Source organism: Haplochromis burtoni, unplaced genomic scaffold (genome assembly GCF_018398535.1).
Source record: "Haplochromis burtoni strain Fernald_Lab_line unplaced genomic scaffold, NCSU_Asbu1 Contig_30, whole genome shotgun sequence".
Lineage (NCBI taxonomy): Eukaryota > Metazoa > Chordata > Actinopteri > Cichliformes > Cichlidae > Haplochromis > Haplochromis burtoni.
Window position 1 is genome coordinate 668072 of NW_024582391.1, and position 16100 is coordinate 684171.

At 39.4% G+C, this 16100-nt stretch overlaps 1 protein-coding gene across 2 annotated transcripts; it reads left to right on the forward strand.

Moving 5' to 3' along the window:
- The first annotated feature begins 2417 nt into the window (after positions 1-2417).
- Positions 2418-15563, forward strand: LOC102291197 (copine-3). 2 transcript variants are annotated; one of them, XM_005918410.3, is made up of 17 exons: positions 2418-2584; positions 2838-2994; positions 6187-6375; positions 6519-6698; positions 6820-6894; positions 6988-7059; positions 8450-8530; positions 8647-8736; positions 10706-10804; positions 10930-11016; positions 11180-11239; positions 11394-11527; positions 12440-12494; positions 12619-12670; positions 13623-13756; positions 13858-14094; positions 14722-15563. In XM_005918410.3, the coding sequence occupies exons 3-17, from the start codon at positions 6217-6219 to the stop codon at positions 14863-14865; spliced, it is 1659 nt and encodes a 552-aa protein (XP_005918472.1). In that variant the 5' UTR covers positions 2418-2584; positions 2838-2994; positions 6187-6216; the 3' UTR covers positions 14866-15563. The 2 variants fall into 2 exon arrangements, with proteins under 2 accessions (XP_005918472.1, XP_042075180.1); XM_042219246.1 differs by having other exon boundaries at positions 2419-2994; positions 14181-15563.
- Positions 15564-16100: the final 537 nt, after the last annotated feature.

The window sequence follows — 16100 nt, forward strand, 5'->3', positions numbered from 1 at the left end:
TCGTGCAGCTAAACATGCTGTGTAAATTACACTTCTTTTTTTATATTTAAATGTCTTATTGTAGCTAAATGTCTGTACAATGACAGAAAAGGAAGTTTCACACAAGATCAACATACGTGGCTCACGATGTAAAATGATGCAACGAACAGAACACAGATTTAAAGCTGGTACAGTGGGCCCTCGTTTGTCACGGGAGTTACTTTCCAAAAATAACCCACGATAGGTGAAATCTGCAAAGTAGCCAACTTTATTTTTTACAGTTATTATAGATGTTTAAGGCTGTAAAACCCCTCACTACACACTTTTTACACTTTTCAGGCATGAACATTTTCACACTTTCATCTCTTGTTTAAACACTCTTAAAGTTCAAACTTTCATAGAAAAATAAGTCCAGTATTATAAAATGAAACCAAAGGCACCCACAGGTGCAAAATGTTTCGTCGATATTGTTACAAACTTACAAACAAAATTGCACAAAAAAATCCGCGAAACAGCAAGGGCACAAAAGGTGAACCGCGTTATACTGTACTTGAAGTTTTGGTGCTACAAGCTGCTGGATCATGGAGTGCACTTAGTTTTTGTTAAATAAATGTCATGTGTTGTTGTTATTAATGTCAGGACATAATCATTTTTTATCAGGTCCCAATATGTAAAACATATTGTGAAAGGGAGCATGCTCTCGTTTCAACACGCACGTTGGTAGGACTCGATTGGTTCGTTCTGTGAGAAAGCTGTATTGAGGACTACAGTTGTCACAGAAGTATTTAAACATTTCCTTAACTAAGAACTAACTGCACGGGAAAAAGACAAATGTGGAGAGATCTTTTGAGGCATTTGTAAATACTGTAGTTTTTTTTATGATTATTAAAAAGGGATTTACAAAAACAAACACTCAACTTGAGAATAGGGGATTTTCCTATAAGCTTTTGAATTTGTAGTCATTTAGTTTTCCTTTCAGTTCACATGCACTAAAATGGAAATTCAGTTAACCTGCAGTTTAATCTGACATTTTAAGGCAGCATGAATTAGCTAGGCAACTAAAGGGTTCAAACCCCTCTTGGCAACCCTGAGATGTAATACCACCTCACATAACATGTCATAACATGGTAATACTGTAGCTAAATAAAGATTGCATTCATTCTCCTTTAAACAGAGCAAGTTCCTCTCCTAACTAAGTGCTTTAGGGTGCTGAGGCTTATAAAAAAAACAATTAAAAAAAATTAGCACACCCTAAAAAAATGATAAATGAGAATATAAGTTTCAATCTCTCTAAGATCTCTAAGCTTAAAGGTAGAAGGAGTGGAGTGGGTGTAGGTGGTAGGAGGCAGAGATGAGTTTTTCTGTTTTTTTCTTGCTTTTTATTCTTTTAGATATCCTCAGCCACCTTCTCACTGTTTTGCTGTGAATCTTTCCTTCCTCTTCCTCCCATTTCTTGTAAATTTTGTTTGTTATAAATGCAAGCTCATATAAAGACAGGCTGTATTCTACATCCTACAGTCTATTATATCTTGGAAGGATCAGAAAAACAAACTCAATAAACATGACCAGTAATGTTGTGGGGATGAAGCCGGACTCCCTTAAGTTGGTTTCAGAGAGGCGGATGTTGTCCAAGATAAGGATAGTGCTGGACCCCCCACCCACTCCATGACGTGCTGGCCAGTCACAGGAGGACGCTCACTGATAGAGTGAGATTACTCAAATGCACCACTGAAAGACACAGGAAGTCATTCCTGCCTGTGGATATCTCTCTGTACAAGTCCTCCATTTAATGCACAAATACAGATGCTGGTTGTTGGAAAACAGACGTCTTACAAGTCTTTACTTTGGCTACTTTATTAAATGACACCAAAACAGCTATACTTGTTTTTGAAGGGACCACTACACACTATAAACATTTTTGGGCTTTCTCACACATTAATGGTCCTCACTGTTTTTCATAACAAGAACCGAGGAGTTTTAGAATTTCTTTTTTTTCAGAGAGGTATTCTGAAGATTTTGTCCAGTTTCCAGCTGTGTTAGCATGATGCCTTTTATGGAAAGTTTGGGGCAGGGATGTTAAAATCATTTTTACACTGATGACTACATATAACCCACTATGATCTTAAGTAGGCAGGGCAAGGGAAAATCTTAATAAGAGTTAAAGAAGTGCAATTTCAACAACACATCTCAGTTTTTCTGCATGATAAATATATAAAATTACTGAAAACGTTCTGGTAGCTCACCAGACTGTCCTATATCTAAAAATCATTACATTTTTGTTGATTCACAACTTACAATCTTTAAACTGAAATTTCTGTAGTAGACAGTTAAGAAATGGGAACTTTTCTACCATTTAATTGTTTAACTTACATACTTACAAAACTTAAACTTAAACTACAGTTAAAAGTCCAAACATGTATACCTTCCTACATATTTTCCAAAGCTGTCAAGAAGGCCAAATTGGAGTCTTTGCTGGGCCGATTGTGGCCCCCGGGCTTTATGTTTGACATCCGTGACTGCAGGGCAACATGTAGTGGAACCCGAGTGGAACACACAGCTGCTAAGAATGGGCTCAACGATCACGTGAACACGAAGTAGTGAGCTGGTTGGTAATTTACTTAAATTATGGTGTCACTTTAATTCTAAATAAATGTACGAATTCATGTGTTTTTATCGTTTACTATTAAATAAAATAGTTAATTGTAATTTCCGCGACACTAATAGTCCTCCATACACCACCCGCATGGCTATTATAAGCTTTTGGGCTGACTTCGTAATGGCAAAAGTTGTGTCCTTGTTTATTATTTTTACAGTATATGTGTTTGTGTGTGAGTTTTATACCTTTTGGTCTCATGTAGTTCGTACAGTTGATTTGGGAGGTCGTGTTTGCGGTCGGTACGTGAAGTGAGCGCACTGGACTCCGCCCACCACCACCGAGCTAGCTGTGCTGTTGCTGCAGCAGCTGGAAACAAACCACAGCACCGCAGCAGTGTCGCTAGCAAGCAGGCTTACGAGGTAAGCTACCACCGCGCTAGTCTAGACATTTGCAATTGTTCAAGAGTTTAAGCGCTGCTGATGAATTCCCACAGAGTGTGTATATACTTTTTCTCGCGTCATGTGACTGTCGCTGATAATAAACCCATTCAACTTAACGACAGAGTTCGTAGGTGTGGCTTTTCGCGTGGTGTTTATGTGAACAGCGTGAACCTTTCTGTGTTTCTTTAGAGAAGTTTTTAGGCAACTAAATCTAATATTGTAACGTTAATTAAGGTTTATTTACTATGTAATAATGTTTGTCAGTTGTCTCTGATGGATTGACTTGTTCTATAATCTGGGAAATGTGTGTCAAACATATCTCTCGTGAATGATATCGAGACATTTTTAAGAGAGAAAGGATATTTCTGTCACGAGATGGAAGCTTCAGCCTTTTTTTTGGCAAAGCAACTTTGATAAATTCTTTATTTATCAGTGTAAAAGTCTCATTGACATTTAAAACGTCTTTTTCAAGAAAGGTCAGGCCAAGAAGGCAGCAGAAGTCCCAACAAATATACGCTGACAGTTATATAAAGATGTTTTAAGCGACCAAAAAGGATTAGTTTTATTATATTGTAGAACACGGAGTATGAACAATAACACAAAGATAGTTGCAAAATACATGGAAACACGTGTTGAGGGGAGTATCGGCATAGATATTTTGATATAACGGATATGATTCATTCTCTATGCTGGTATTTCCCTGCTGGTCACGTCCTCCACTGCTTCATGGTGGTTGGTTTTTATGTAAATGATCAACCCAAATCCAAATGTAATATGTACATTAAAATACAATGTATAACATATCATGTATATAAAAGCATCTTCCACTGACTGTGCATTATTATTAGTACATCTGTAATTTCTAAATGGCTTTGAATGAGAACATTAACTAGAAAGCCAACAGATATTACACTAAAATACTAACCATGTGTTTTAATATAATGTAATAGATCAATAATAAGGTGACTGATTATTTGGCTGACAAATAATCTGTGCAAAAGTCTTGAGTCATCACTGATTTCTTTATTTTTCGCTTCCAAGCAGCCGCACATTTATGTAGGTTCTTGAGCAATCGTTCACCAAGCTTTCTCTTTGGACATTGACCACTCCTCAGTCCGGTCCTTGTACCTGACCATTTTCGCAGGAATGTTTTGTGTTTGTTAAGCCATTTAACACTGACCTGTGAACCATTCAAACAAAACAATAAAAAAGAAAGAAAGAAAGCATCTAAAACAGCCTTTAAAAAAAGAAAACAGCTGTGGCAAAACAGCAATACTGCGGTAGCTGGAGCGCCTGAAAAAATACCATGAAATCATGGAAATATACAATCATGACATAATGAAAACTTTCTGTAGTTAAAACAGGGAAATACAGATGTTAGAAAAAAGAGTTTTTTGACATTAAATATAGACTTTATTCTTCCTCAGTCAAACAGCAGCACTCATGCGATTGTTTTGCCCCTGAGCTCCAGGTGTTGTGCCAAAAAGAAATTGCCGCCCGCGGGAGCGCGCAAGCTGCTTAAAGCTGTAGCGCCCAGATTACTTTATTTACTTTATTTATACTTAATTTTATTATGTGACTTTAAGGTAAAAATCTGGGGCTTTTATTGCATAATTAATGTAATAATATGTTATATCACCCATTTAAAATGAGATTTGTTTTACAATGACAAATCTGAACATTTAATTTTGTTAACAAGTAGACAACATCAGAAAGCTTCTAACAATTTTACATAAAAAATAAAAGTCTGCTATTCAAATAGTTTTTTATGAGCCATAAAAACAAAACAATTAAAATAAAAAAAAAACATCTAGCAAGGGTACCCTAAACTTACAGTCACACTGAACGTGACCGGTTCCCCCGGTACTGCAGACGCCTAAAGGTTTTTGGACACATGTAAACAGCAAAGTTATGTTTCAGTCTAGGTGCAGGTGACAGCAAGTACAGTTTATGTGCATTTAAACAATTACATTAGGAACCAGGAGGTTTAAACCCCCCCAAAAAACCTAGCCTTTAATTTGCATGTGTGTGTAGCTAGTCTGGCCTTCAACTCTATGTTGCTGCAATCGGCGTTGTGTGGTGTGAATTAAGTGTTTTAATTGAGTTGGTTGTTCCTTTGCCAGCTGAAGTGGGTTTATTCCGCCAAAGCTGTTTACATAAAACAGAAATTCTGTGCAGTTACTTCACATGAAGTAACTGCACAGTTACTTCTCCATGCACATCGTCAAGAGAGAGGGAAGAGCAGCAGAGAAAACAACTGGCTGCAGATGGCCGCCCCTCCTCGAGCTAGGTTCTTCTGGAGATTTCTTCCAGTTAAAAGGAAGTTTTTCCTTCCCACTGTCACCAAAGCCCTTACTCATTGGGAGTCATATGATTGGGGTTTTCTCTCTGCTTTGTATTAGTAAAGGGTCTTTACCTTACAATAGTGCCTTGAGGCAACTGTTGTTGTGATTTGGTGCTTTTATAAATAAATAAAATTTAAGTGAATTGACTTGAATGAGAAACCACCTGCATGCTCGCACAGCAACTGTCTAAATTATAAAACAATAAAAATAAAAAACCAGAGGAGGTCAGGAGAGAGGTGTGTGTTTATAGCCATGGATAAAATATTGTGGATGTATTGGAGATTTTCTCAAAATCAATGGAATTATGAATGCAGAAGAGGATTTTGATCCACCTTACCTGTAGCATCTGTAAAGCGTCTGATTGGCAGTGGCTTCATTTTTCAGCCTGAAAATAATCCCAAACACACTGCCAAATAACTAAAAACATACCCGGGTAAAAAACACACACACAAAGGAACCATATCAGTCATGGATTGGCCTCCGCCTGTTAGATTTGAACATTATGGAAGCAGTTGGGATCATCTCAACAAAGAACAAAACAAAAGGAGACAAAATCGGAGAAAAGCTTTAAAAGTCCTTCCTGGAAAGCCTGGAGAATTGTTCCTGAAGCTCACAGAAATTACTATAGAGCTTGCCTAAGAGAGTTCTGGCTCCATTGAGGAATAAAGGCAGTAATTCCAGACACTGACTTCCAAGTTCATTTGAATTTATGTATCTTTGCATCTTTCAGTAAATTGCTGCACCTATTTTAAATGAAATGTTTAAGGGGGGCACAAGACTTTTGCACAATGTTCATTTTCTGTTTATCCACATTTATGGTCATCAGCTCTTGTGAGTTGAGCGTTTCCGGGCTGCGATGGCGGCAGTTGGAGTCCAGCAGACGAGGGTCGCAGACTGTGTGACCAAGGTGTCGCTGAGCATCTCCTGCGACCATCTGCTCGACATGGATGCATTCTCAAAGTCCGACCCTCTATGCGTGCTTTTCATGAACTCCTCTGGAAACCACTGGTTTGAGGTAAGTAGGTTTTTGTTGTGTGGATTTGAAAGGCCTTACTCTTAAAAAAAAATGAGAGTTATCAATTTCCAGTTTTAGGGCAACAGCTCAACTTTAAAAGTTCCTAAAAGAAAATCCCTGACTGTGAAACGTGTTTGTGTTAGGTTGGTCGCACGGAGAAAATCGAGAACTGCCTCAGTCCCAAGTTTTCCAAGCCTATTGTCCTCGACTACTATTTTGAGATGGTGCAGAAGTTGAGGTTTGAAGTGCACGATATTGACACTGAAAACTGCAGTCTGCAAGAGGCTGACTTCCTGGGACAGCTGGAGTGTACCTTGGGACAGGTTTGCCATCTTTGATTTTCATTACAAGCCATTTGTCTATATATATACTGAAAGAGCTATAAGTGGTGGGAAGTGGTATTGGCGTTGTTTAGTGATGACTAAGATGTGTCTTTCTGTTCAGATCGTGTCCTCAAGAAAACTAACAAAACCACTTGTTAAGAAGGACAAGATGCCTGCAGGAAAGGGAACCATTACTGTGAGTTTCTTTGAGTGAGGGACGCAGTGATTTGGTGAAATCTGAGTGAACTTATTTCACATTTTTAATGCAAAACTGCTTCTTGCTCTCTAGATATGTGCAGAAGAAATGACTGACAACAGAGTGGTGGCATTTGAAGTCGCAGCAAGAAAACTGGACAAGAAGGTGTCTTAGACTAGAAGGAATTATGTTCCTGTAATCAGAAATCTTTACGCGGATGATTTGACTGAAGTTACTGACTCTTACTGGTCACAGTTTATGATTAGAAAAACATTTAACACCACTCATCAAAAGTTTGTGCCACTTTGAAACGTTATGTTTTTATATTTAGAGAAAAGCACTTGAACTGATTAAAATTGTTTTGGGTGAGAATCAGTGGTCGTAGGCAAACATTTGCAGTGTTTCCAATGAAAAGCTTTGTTTCAGTGACACATTTTTTGGATTACACAACCAACAATTTAGTTAGTTAAGAGTTGAAATCATAGTAATTGGGAAGTTGAATTCATAGGGAAGCATGTACCAGTTTCCTCACAAACCACCATAATCTGTTGTACTGGGAAACTTTTCATGAAGCTGCAAGTGTATTGTGTTAAAAGGCCAGAAAATTAGCCAGACTGTTCTTCCTTTTAAAACAAGGATTGCCACTTCATGCAGGCATTTCTCAATGATTTCACACAGTGGTGAGAGTTTGCAGAGAACAATGCTCTTCCCAGAATAGAAGGACAGATATAGTAAATGGACTGATTCTTATATAGCACTTTTCTACTCACCCAGAGCACTCAAAGTGCTTTATACAACATGCCACATTCACCTCCCCCCCATCCTTTGAAGTGCTTTCTATTCATACTGTGACAGATGCATCAGAGAGCAACTTAGAATTAGTATCTTGCCCCCAGATGCATCACAGACTGGGGGAGACAGGGATCGAACCACCAACCTTCCCACCAGCACATGACCTCATGAGCTACAGTCACCCTAGAATAGGAACCAGAGTACAATTTAGCAAGTGGGGGAAAAGAGACCGTTGGTCGGCCTCTGGATTCTGAGAGACAGATTGTCTGGGTTCAGATGTGTTTGATCCGTTAGGTGTGCATTAGGTAACACAATGTGCACCTACAGAATGTGGATCTTTTCAAAATGATTTCTGATGAATGTCTCCATTAACCTTTAATTGTCACTGATAGCATTTCTGATCAATTCAAAATTCTATTAAATGCAAAAATATAAATGTCTTTCTTTCCCAAACGAAGACATTTCCACGTGAAGCCAAACTTTTTAAGTGTCAGGGATGTGACAGTTAAGATTATTGAATCTGAAAATTCTCTGAAATGTGATTGGACAACTCGAGCTGTGCCTGTGTAGTAAGTTTAGTTTAGTAATGACTCTTGGACACAGTTAGCTGGACGTAACTCCAGGTGAAAAAGGGTAAAGGCAGCTGATGAGCAGTGATCGATATCGTGTTATGGTGGTCTAAAACATGTCATCACTTTATCCTCACTTTAGAATTTACAGTGTAATCTGTGTTTGCCTGCTTTTTCCTCCCTTTTTTCTCCAGGATTTTTTTGGCAAATCCGACCCTTTCTTGGAATTCTACAAGCAGACAGAAACTGGATGGCAGCTGGCTCACAGGACAGAGGTAAACCTGCACTCATTGTGTTTGAGGCTTTCTGGCGCACGGGGAAAAGTGTTTTACGTTTGTACAGTTACATCTCCCAACAGAGGAAGTCTTTCTGTATCTGTGTTGTTGTGCAGGTGGTGAAAAATAACCTAAATCCCGTTTGGAGACCATTCCAAATCCCAATTCAGTCACTTTGTGCAGGCGATGTTGAGAAACCTATCAAGGTACGCACACTCATACACACATAAAGTATGCTGCTTTCTTTTTTTCCTAACTGTCTGCAGAGCTGAATGATGTGAAGCAGCCAGTAAAACTGGAAAGTTGTTATGCACTAATTGTGAAATTCTGGAGTGGTGCTGATGTTTAAAACACCACACTGGCTGATAGCCAGTGTAGCAGGGAGACAACATAGGCATCGTGAGAAAGCTTGTTTGTTTTTTTTACACATATATCCTAAAAACAAACATTATGACTACTGAAGCTTTTATCTTCACCGTTTTTCATCTCGAAAGATTTGAACCGTAAACGTCCTCTGTTGTCTCCCTCTTGCATAACTTGCATATCCTTGATCTTACTGCCACTAAAGATTTGTTGTGAGTATTCGTTTATGTTGTTTCCATCCTCTAACTCTTATTAAGGCAAACTTATCAGGAAGAGATGCTTTCCAGTCAGCAGTACACGTGAGGTAACTGTCGACAGTGTCAACATGGAATGCTGTTAATGTGAAGGATGCAGGGTCTGTGGCAGGACCGGCTCAAGTCCTGGATGCATCAACATCTATCTTAAAGGAACGCACACTTTCAAGGAGTTTGGCCCATTGGTTAAATTTACCTGATCGTTTACTGACACAGTCTGGGAGCGCCTTTAATCAAATGTAATTAACAACACTTTATGTCCAAAAATGATCTCTGATTACAAAAACAGCTGACAAAAGCATCTTTTTGAACCTTCAAATATTCCTGTTAAACAGGATATGAAGCTTATTTATGAAGTTTACTGGTGATTGTATTTGGTGGCTCCACACTATATCCCATTTTGATCCTGGGAGGAGACACAAAGCCGTTGAGGGTTGTGTCAGGAAGAGCAAAAAATTAGCCAAATCAAACATACAGAGCTATCTGCTGTGGCGACCCCTGTGAATAAGGGAGAAGCTCAAAGTAGCCCACTGATTCTATTTAATTTGATATAAAGGTTTAGGTAAGCTAACCAAGGGGTCAGTTTTCCAAATGGGACAAGTTTTCCATTAAGATGGATCCATTGTTTTACTTACCCATTAGCTTTCATAGCTGTTGAAGAGTCACCAGTGTGAAATTAGTTGTAAAGAGGAATACGGTGCTGCATAACAATCCTTGCGATCGCTTTGGTTGCTAGCGGGTTGCTGCAGTTGCCACTTCACTGAATGGAAGATGCAGATGTGTCTGCAAACACAAACTGTTCTCTAAACGGCAGTGGAATATGCAAACTGGAAACAGGGACTGTTCACCTTCAAAGTGAAAGTTGTGCCGATTGAAGAGTGTCAGTGCAGTGCTAAAGCACAACGTTAGCTTTGGGAGTGACAATCCGCGTTTCCTTTTTCAAATGTTCAATGAAGCTTTTTCAAGTTTCACTACAGATTGGAGAACAAATAGCACGTGTTTGCAGACAAATTTGCATCTTCCACACCAACTGCTTGCCACAGACGGGGAGGTTTTTGGTGTAGCTCCATCTTTGCAACTGATTTTACGTAGCGACATCCAGCAACCTTCAGTAACCACTTGCCACCCGGTCTGGGAATTTAGATTTTTCCTAGTCAACAGAGGTTACTGAGGGGTCACCGACAGACTGGTTTATAGGCCCGTGTGACTGAGGCCCATGCTGTGTATGGAGCTGTTTGTGTTTTCTGTGTTCTCTCAATGCCGAAAGTGTTACAGAATCTACTGTGTGTGACTGTGAGCAGGTCCTGCAATCGCTCTAAAGGAGGAACTCTGTCACCCCATTTGCCAGCTTAGATGGCCTCTGTGTGTGTGTGTGTGTGTGTGTGTGTGTGTGTGTTTCTGGTTGACGTTTTAGTATCATGAAGTCGCCTTACATTTGAAGCTTCACACCCACCATGCTTTTGCCTCACCTACTTTGATTTCCAAGTGCCGCTGATCATTTCGGTGCAAAATTTGGTGATTCCAAGTCTCACCTCTCCTCGCTGTCTCTGTTCGCTAGATTGACTGTTATGACCACAACAACAGTGGCGATCACGACTTCATTGGAACATTTCAGACCTCGCTCAGTCAAATCCAGCAGGCAACAGAAACATTTGCAGTGAGTTCATGTGTGTGTGTGTGTGTGTGTGTGTGTGTTTGCCAGTTTGAACATTTTGCTTAAGAATAAGCAGAGAGGGGGAAGTACATCCTGACACCTGTATGCTGTGTTTCTCTTCTTCACAGGCGGAATTTGAGTGCATCAACAGCAAAAAAAAAGAGAAGAAGAAAGGATATAAAAACTCTGGCATCATCGTCATAAAAAAAAGCAAGGTACACTGGTTTTAGATGTTTTTAATATGTGTTTGATATGTTTTCTTATGTTTTTAGATATATCATTCGTCCTGTTGTTTATCTGCTGGAGCACAAGAAACAACATGTTTACCCTTCTTAATAGATAAATACTACTGCACAGTAACTCTTGTGGTGTTTGCAGATAGTGAGGCAGTACACGTTTCTGGATTACATAATGGGAGGCTGTCAGATTAACTTCACTGTGAGTTTCACATTTATTTGTTAATCCTAATCCTTCCAGTTATCATTTGGAGACACACCTGAAATATTTACCTGACGTTGACATTTTATGATTCATTCATAATTAACTGACGTTTATTAAAAAAATGCAACACATCCCTCTGGGGGCGGCGCAGATCGCAATTGACTTCACAGGCTCCAATGGGGATCCCAAATTCCCCCAGTCACTCCACTACATCAACCCTCAGGGCTACAATGAGTACCTGGCAGCCATCTGGGCAGTTGGTAATGTCATCCAGGACTACGACAGGTAAATACATACATAAAGGATTATGCAGGTGCAGAAAGTAAGTCTGTTTTCCTTCATTCAGAAAAATTATAAGTCAGACCGATTTAAAAACAAGCTCCACCGTAACTTTTTCTTTTCTAGTCTTAAAGGTTTCTGTGCACTTCATCAGTTCATCTACAGTAATTTCAATGCAATTTAACATGTCGTTTGTAAGTCTTAATATGCACCTCGCCTTTGGCAAACTCACAATCATTCTTACAAGCCTTGAAAGACCTAATATATCACAGTACTAGTTGCCCACATTCAACAAGTTTCAAATAATGAGGTCAGTGTGTGGGCATGTAATCCCTTGTGAGCCAAAAGCTCCAGCTTCAGACTGTTTTACTCGTGGCTGTGTGAACACTACCAACTCAGCACAGGGACCCACCTTCCTCCTGTTCAAGTTAATGAGAGAGTCAGTCAGGAGAAAGGTGGCTCAAACAGAGGGGAGGGGGCTAGCAGCAAAGGTGGCCCATGGTGAATATGCTGCTGGGAATGAATATAATAGATCTCTGCTCTCACCATGATAGTAGCAGCAAAATACTAATAATCTGACCAGTACTTATCTGTTATTTTGAGCGTTCATTCCTAATGCATGAATAACCGAATTCCCAGCAAACCACTTAATGCAGCATGTCAGCTGACAGGCATTAAGCCAGAGCACCAGCTTATCATCCTGATATTCACTAGTTTTCTTGCACTACAGGAAAATAAATGATTAACAAAGTGAAAACATAACAGCGTGAGAAGCAAGGCCAGGATGTCTTGTTTAAATAGAACCATGAAGAACATTAATGTAAAGAGTCGGACGAAAAGACTTAATTTTAAATGTTCACTGGTCTTTACAAACTGACATTAACAGTCTTTATTTTTGTATTGCTTCCTTTTGCACAGTGATAAGATGTTCCCTGCTTTTGGTTTTGGAGCACAGATTCCTCCTGCATGGCAGGTGATTGTTGCACTTTTGATGTTTGCGTACATGTGACACGCGGCAGAAAGATTGTTTGTGTTGTAGGTAAGTGTAAGCCATTGCAGATACGATCATTTGGGATCTGGGTTGTTTATGTGTGCAGGTCAACCACGAGTTTCCCATCAACTTCAACCCATCCAATCCATTCTGTGCAGGTAATAACAGACTGAATGTAATGTGAGATTTGTTTCACACTGCCATGTGTTTGTATAAACATTAGCAGTTATTTAGCACAGTGGAGGTCAGTCTATGTTCAGATTTGCCAGTGTGCAGAACAGCTGCAACACGGAGAAAACAATTATATGTTTTACACTAAATAAGAGATATTTTAATTTTAACATATTAGTAGATTTATTTTTGCATCTTGTTCTTCTCATAATTTAATTTCTATGTTGTGACCTATTGCTTAATAAACATGGACGTACCTTTGGGTATAAAATTCAATTCAATACAGTTTTATGTATACAGTGCCAAATCACAACAACAGTTGCCTTAAGGTGCTTTGTATTGTAAGGTAAAGACCCTGCAGTGTTATCAGATGACCCTCTTTTGAGCAAGCACTTGGCGACAGTGGGAAGGAAAAACTCCCTTTTAACAGGAAGAAACCTCCAGCAGAACCAGGCTCTGTGAGTGGTAGTGATCTGCCCTGAGCAGCTGGGGCTGAGGGGAAGAAGACGAAGATGAATTATAACTAATAATTAAATGCAGAGTGGTGAATTAACACATGGAGAGTCTAAAGAGGTGCGTGAAGAAGAAACACAGTGCATCATGGGAAGCCCTCAGTGGCCTGTTCCAGTGTAAATAAGGGAGGATTCAGGTTCACCTGATCCAGCTGTAACTTTATTAAAAGACATCATTTTAAGGCTGATTTTAAAAGAAGAAAGGTTTTCTGTCTCCTGAATCCAAACTGGGAGCTGTTTGCACATAAAACAGACCTGAAAGCTGAAGGCTCTGCCTCCTGTTCTACTTTTTAATATCCTAGAAACCACAACTACAGTAAACCTGCAGTCTGAGCAACGTGCTTTAGTGCGGTGATACGGTACATTTCATCCACCTTCATGTAACTGTGACCCATGACTTTATGATGGTTTTTTGTGTGTGTTTCAGGTGTAGAGGGTGTGGTTGCTGCCTACCAGCAGTGTCTGCCCCAGGTGAAGCTTTACGGCCCAACAAACTTTTCCCCAATCATCAACCACGTCGCCCAATTTGGAAGACAGGCGCTGCAGCAGCAAACTGCATCTGTGAGTCACAGAAAGTTTGGAATCAATCAAAGCAGTCCTAATGTCAACTGACTGCTCCACTCTGCTGCTTTTTTTGTTCCTGTTGTCCTGATGATTCACAGCAATACTTTGTTCTCCTGATCATCACTGATGGAGTAATCACGGACATGGACGAGACGCGCAACGCCATCGTCAACGCCTCTCGTCTGCCCATGTCTATCATCATCGTCGGGGTCGGAGGGGCGGACTTCAGTGCCATGGAGTTCCTGGATGGAGACGATGGAGTTTTGCGTTCGACAACAGGAGAGAACGCCATGCGGGACATCGTGCAGTTTGTGCCATTCCGGAAGTTCCAAAATGTAAGCCGTGGCAAGCTATAAAGCACACTCTTTGTCCAGATGCACCAACACCACCAACATTTGAATGTTTGCACATCTTATTTCAGGCGGGCAGTGCAGCCCTTGCACAAAGTGTACTGGCAGAGTTGCCTGACCAACTGGCCTCCTTCTTCAAGTTATTTGAGCTGAAGCCCCCCACTGAACCGAGTCCTACCTAAAATGTGCAGGAGTACCCCAACCAACACGCTGATCGTGCCCCTCATCCTTCCCTTCATTTGATCCGAGCTGCAATCAGGATTTATAAATATCATAGTAACCTTGCTTTTTCAAGGTTATGTCATGCCTTGATTGTTCACAGTACGTGGTGCATTAAGTCATCATATACTGTAGGTTTGTATGAGCACAAAACGGTAACTTAATGATGCACGACTCTGTCGAAGCCATGTGAAGTTTTCTAGCTTTTCTAGCTCTGGTTTTATTGGCTGTAAGAACATGTGACTAGCTTAAACTTTAAACACCTTCTCTTGGTGCTCTTCTCAAATTACAGCTGCAGCTCTGCAACCTCCCTGCTTTCTTTTCTAACTGCATGTTTCTGTGTGTGTGTTTGGCACACTTTCACTGTTGCTCTGTCTCTGCCCTTTGTCTCAGTGTCCTAAAGAACTGCTTGCTCAGAGCGTCCTGGCAGAAATCCCAGATCAGGTGTCTGGCTTCTTCAACACCTTCAATTTGAAGCCGCTTGAGAGCTGCACACCTACTTCTGACCTCTCAGCATCTGCGCCACCCCTTCTGTGATTTATTCTGAAAACTATCTTTCCTTCTTAATGTCTTACCTACAAATGTCTTGTGATTCCTCACCTGGAATTTTTTAGGAAAACTTCCTGCAGCTACAGAGTAAAGCCATACTGCATTAATGTTATCAAAGATTTCCTAATATTTGCTAATATGTGGAAATTTATGTCAGTTAAGTGCCAGATATAAATGTTGCTTTTATTTTATTACCTTTATTAAAGGATTTATTGTAACTGTGTTGTATTGGGTGAGTTGTTGACTGTTAGTCACATGACAGGGCCTGGAGTATTTAACTGGGTACTCCAAGTTTGTGCTGATATCATCTCCTCTGTATTACAGCCATAACTTCTTTGTTGGTTTTCACATTTCATGTTGTAATGGAATATATACATTTCAGTTTAATACATTTCAATTTAATATTTCCAGCAGATTTCAGGTGTGATGCAGTAAGTTTTACAAAATGAATCCATATGTACTGATCCCGATGTTCAAAATAATACATTTGTTGTTCTGTTTTTATAGACTTTTTTACAGTTATGTGATTTTGATTAAAAATACTAAATGTGCTTGCATGCAAAAAGAATCAAAGTGATTAAGAAAATCCTTTTTTTACACAGTGTACTTTTTTGATTTTTACTTTGTCTTAAGAGGAAGTAGCAAAAAATGTACTTCAACATTTATTAAATCCCCCGATACATTTCCCTTGGTGTATGTGTAAATTCATTGTTGATATTTGGAGCTGTTTACACTGATGACTGTGGCGTTGCCTTATGCACTATACATGTCTTTGTAATGGACGCTAACTTTGTCAGTATTTTACTTTGATATAAAACACAGTGGAAGGAAAAATACCAGGAGTTATCCTTGTCATGGTGAAAAATACTGCAACAGCCAGTTTCGCATGTTGTTCTTTGTGTCTGTGTGTAACCCAGTTCAAGCAATATTTCTTAGCTTTACAGGTGAGACTTCAACTCACTGGTGCAACTAAAGCAAAATCTCTTCCCTGTCAGTTTTGGTATAAATCTATATTTTAAAAAAATGAATTTTTGGTGTGTTTTTTTTTATTCAATGCTATTTATATTCCTTATTATTCTGTTTTATTTTCTCTTTATATATATTTTTGCAGGTAATACAATAAAAGTAACAATAATAAATATAAATATATTGAAGTGTGTCTCGTATGCTTTTATTTTCCAGTAATACCTACAAAATAAATCATTAGATACTGCGACAGAATG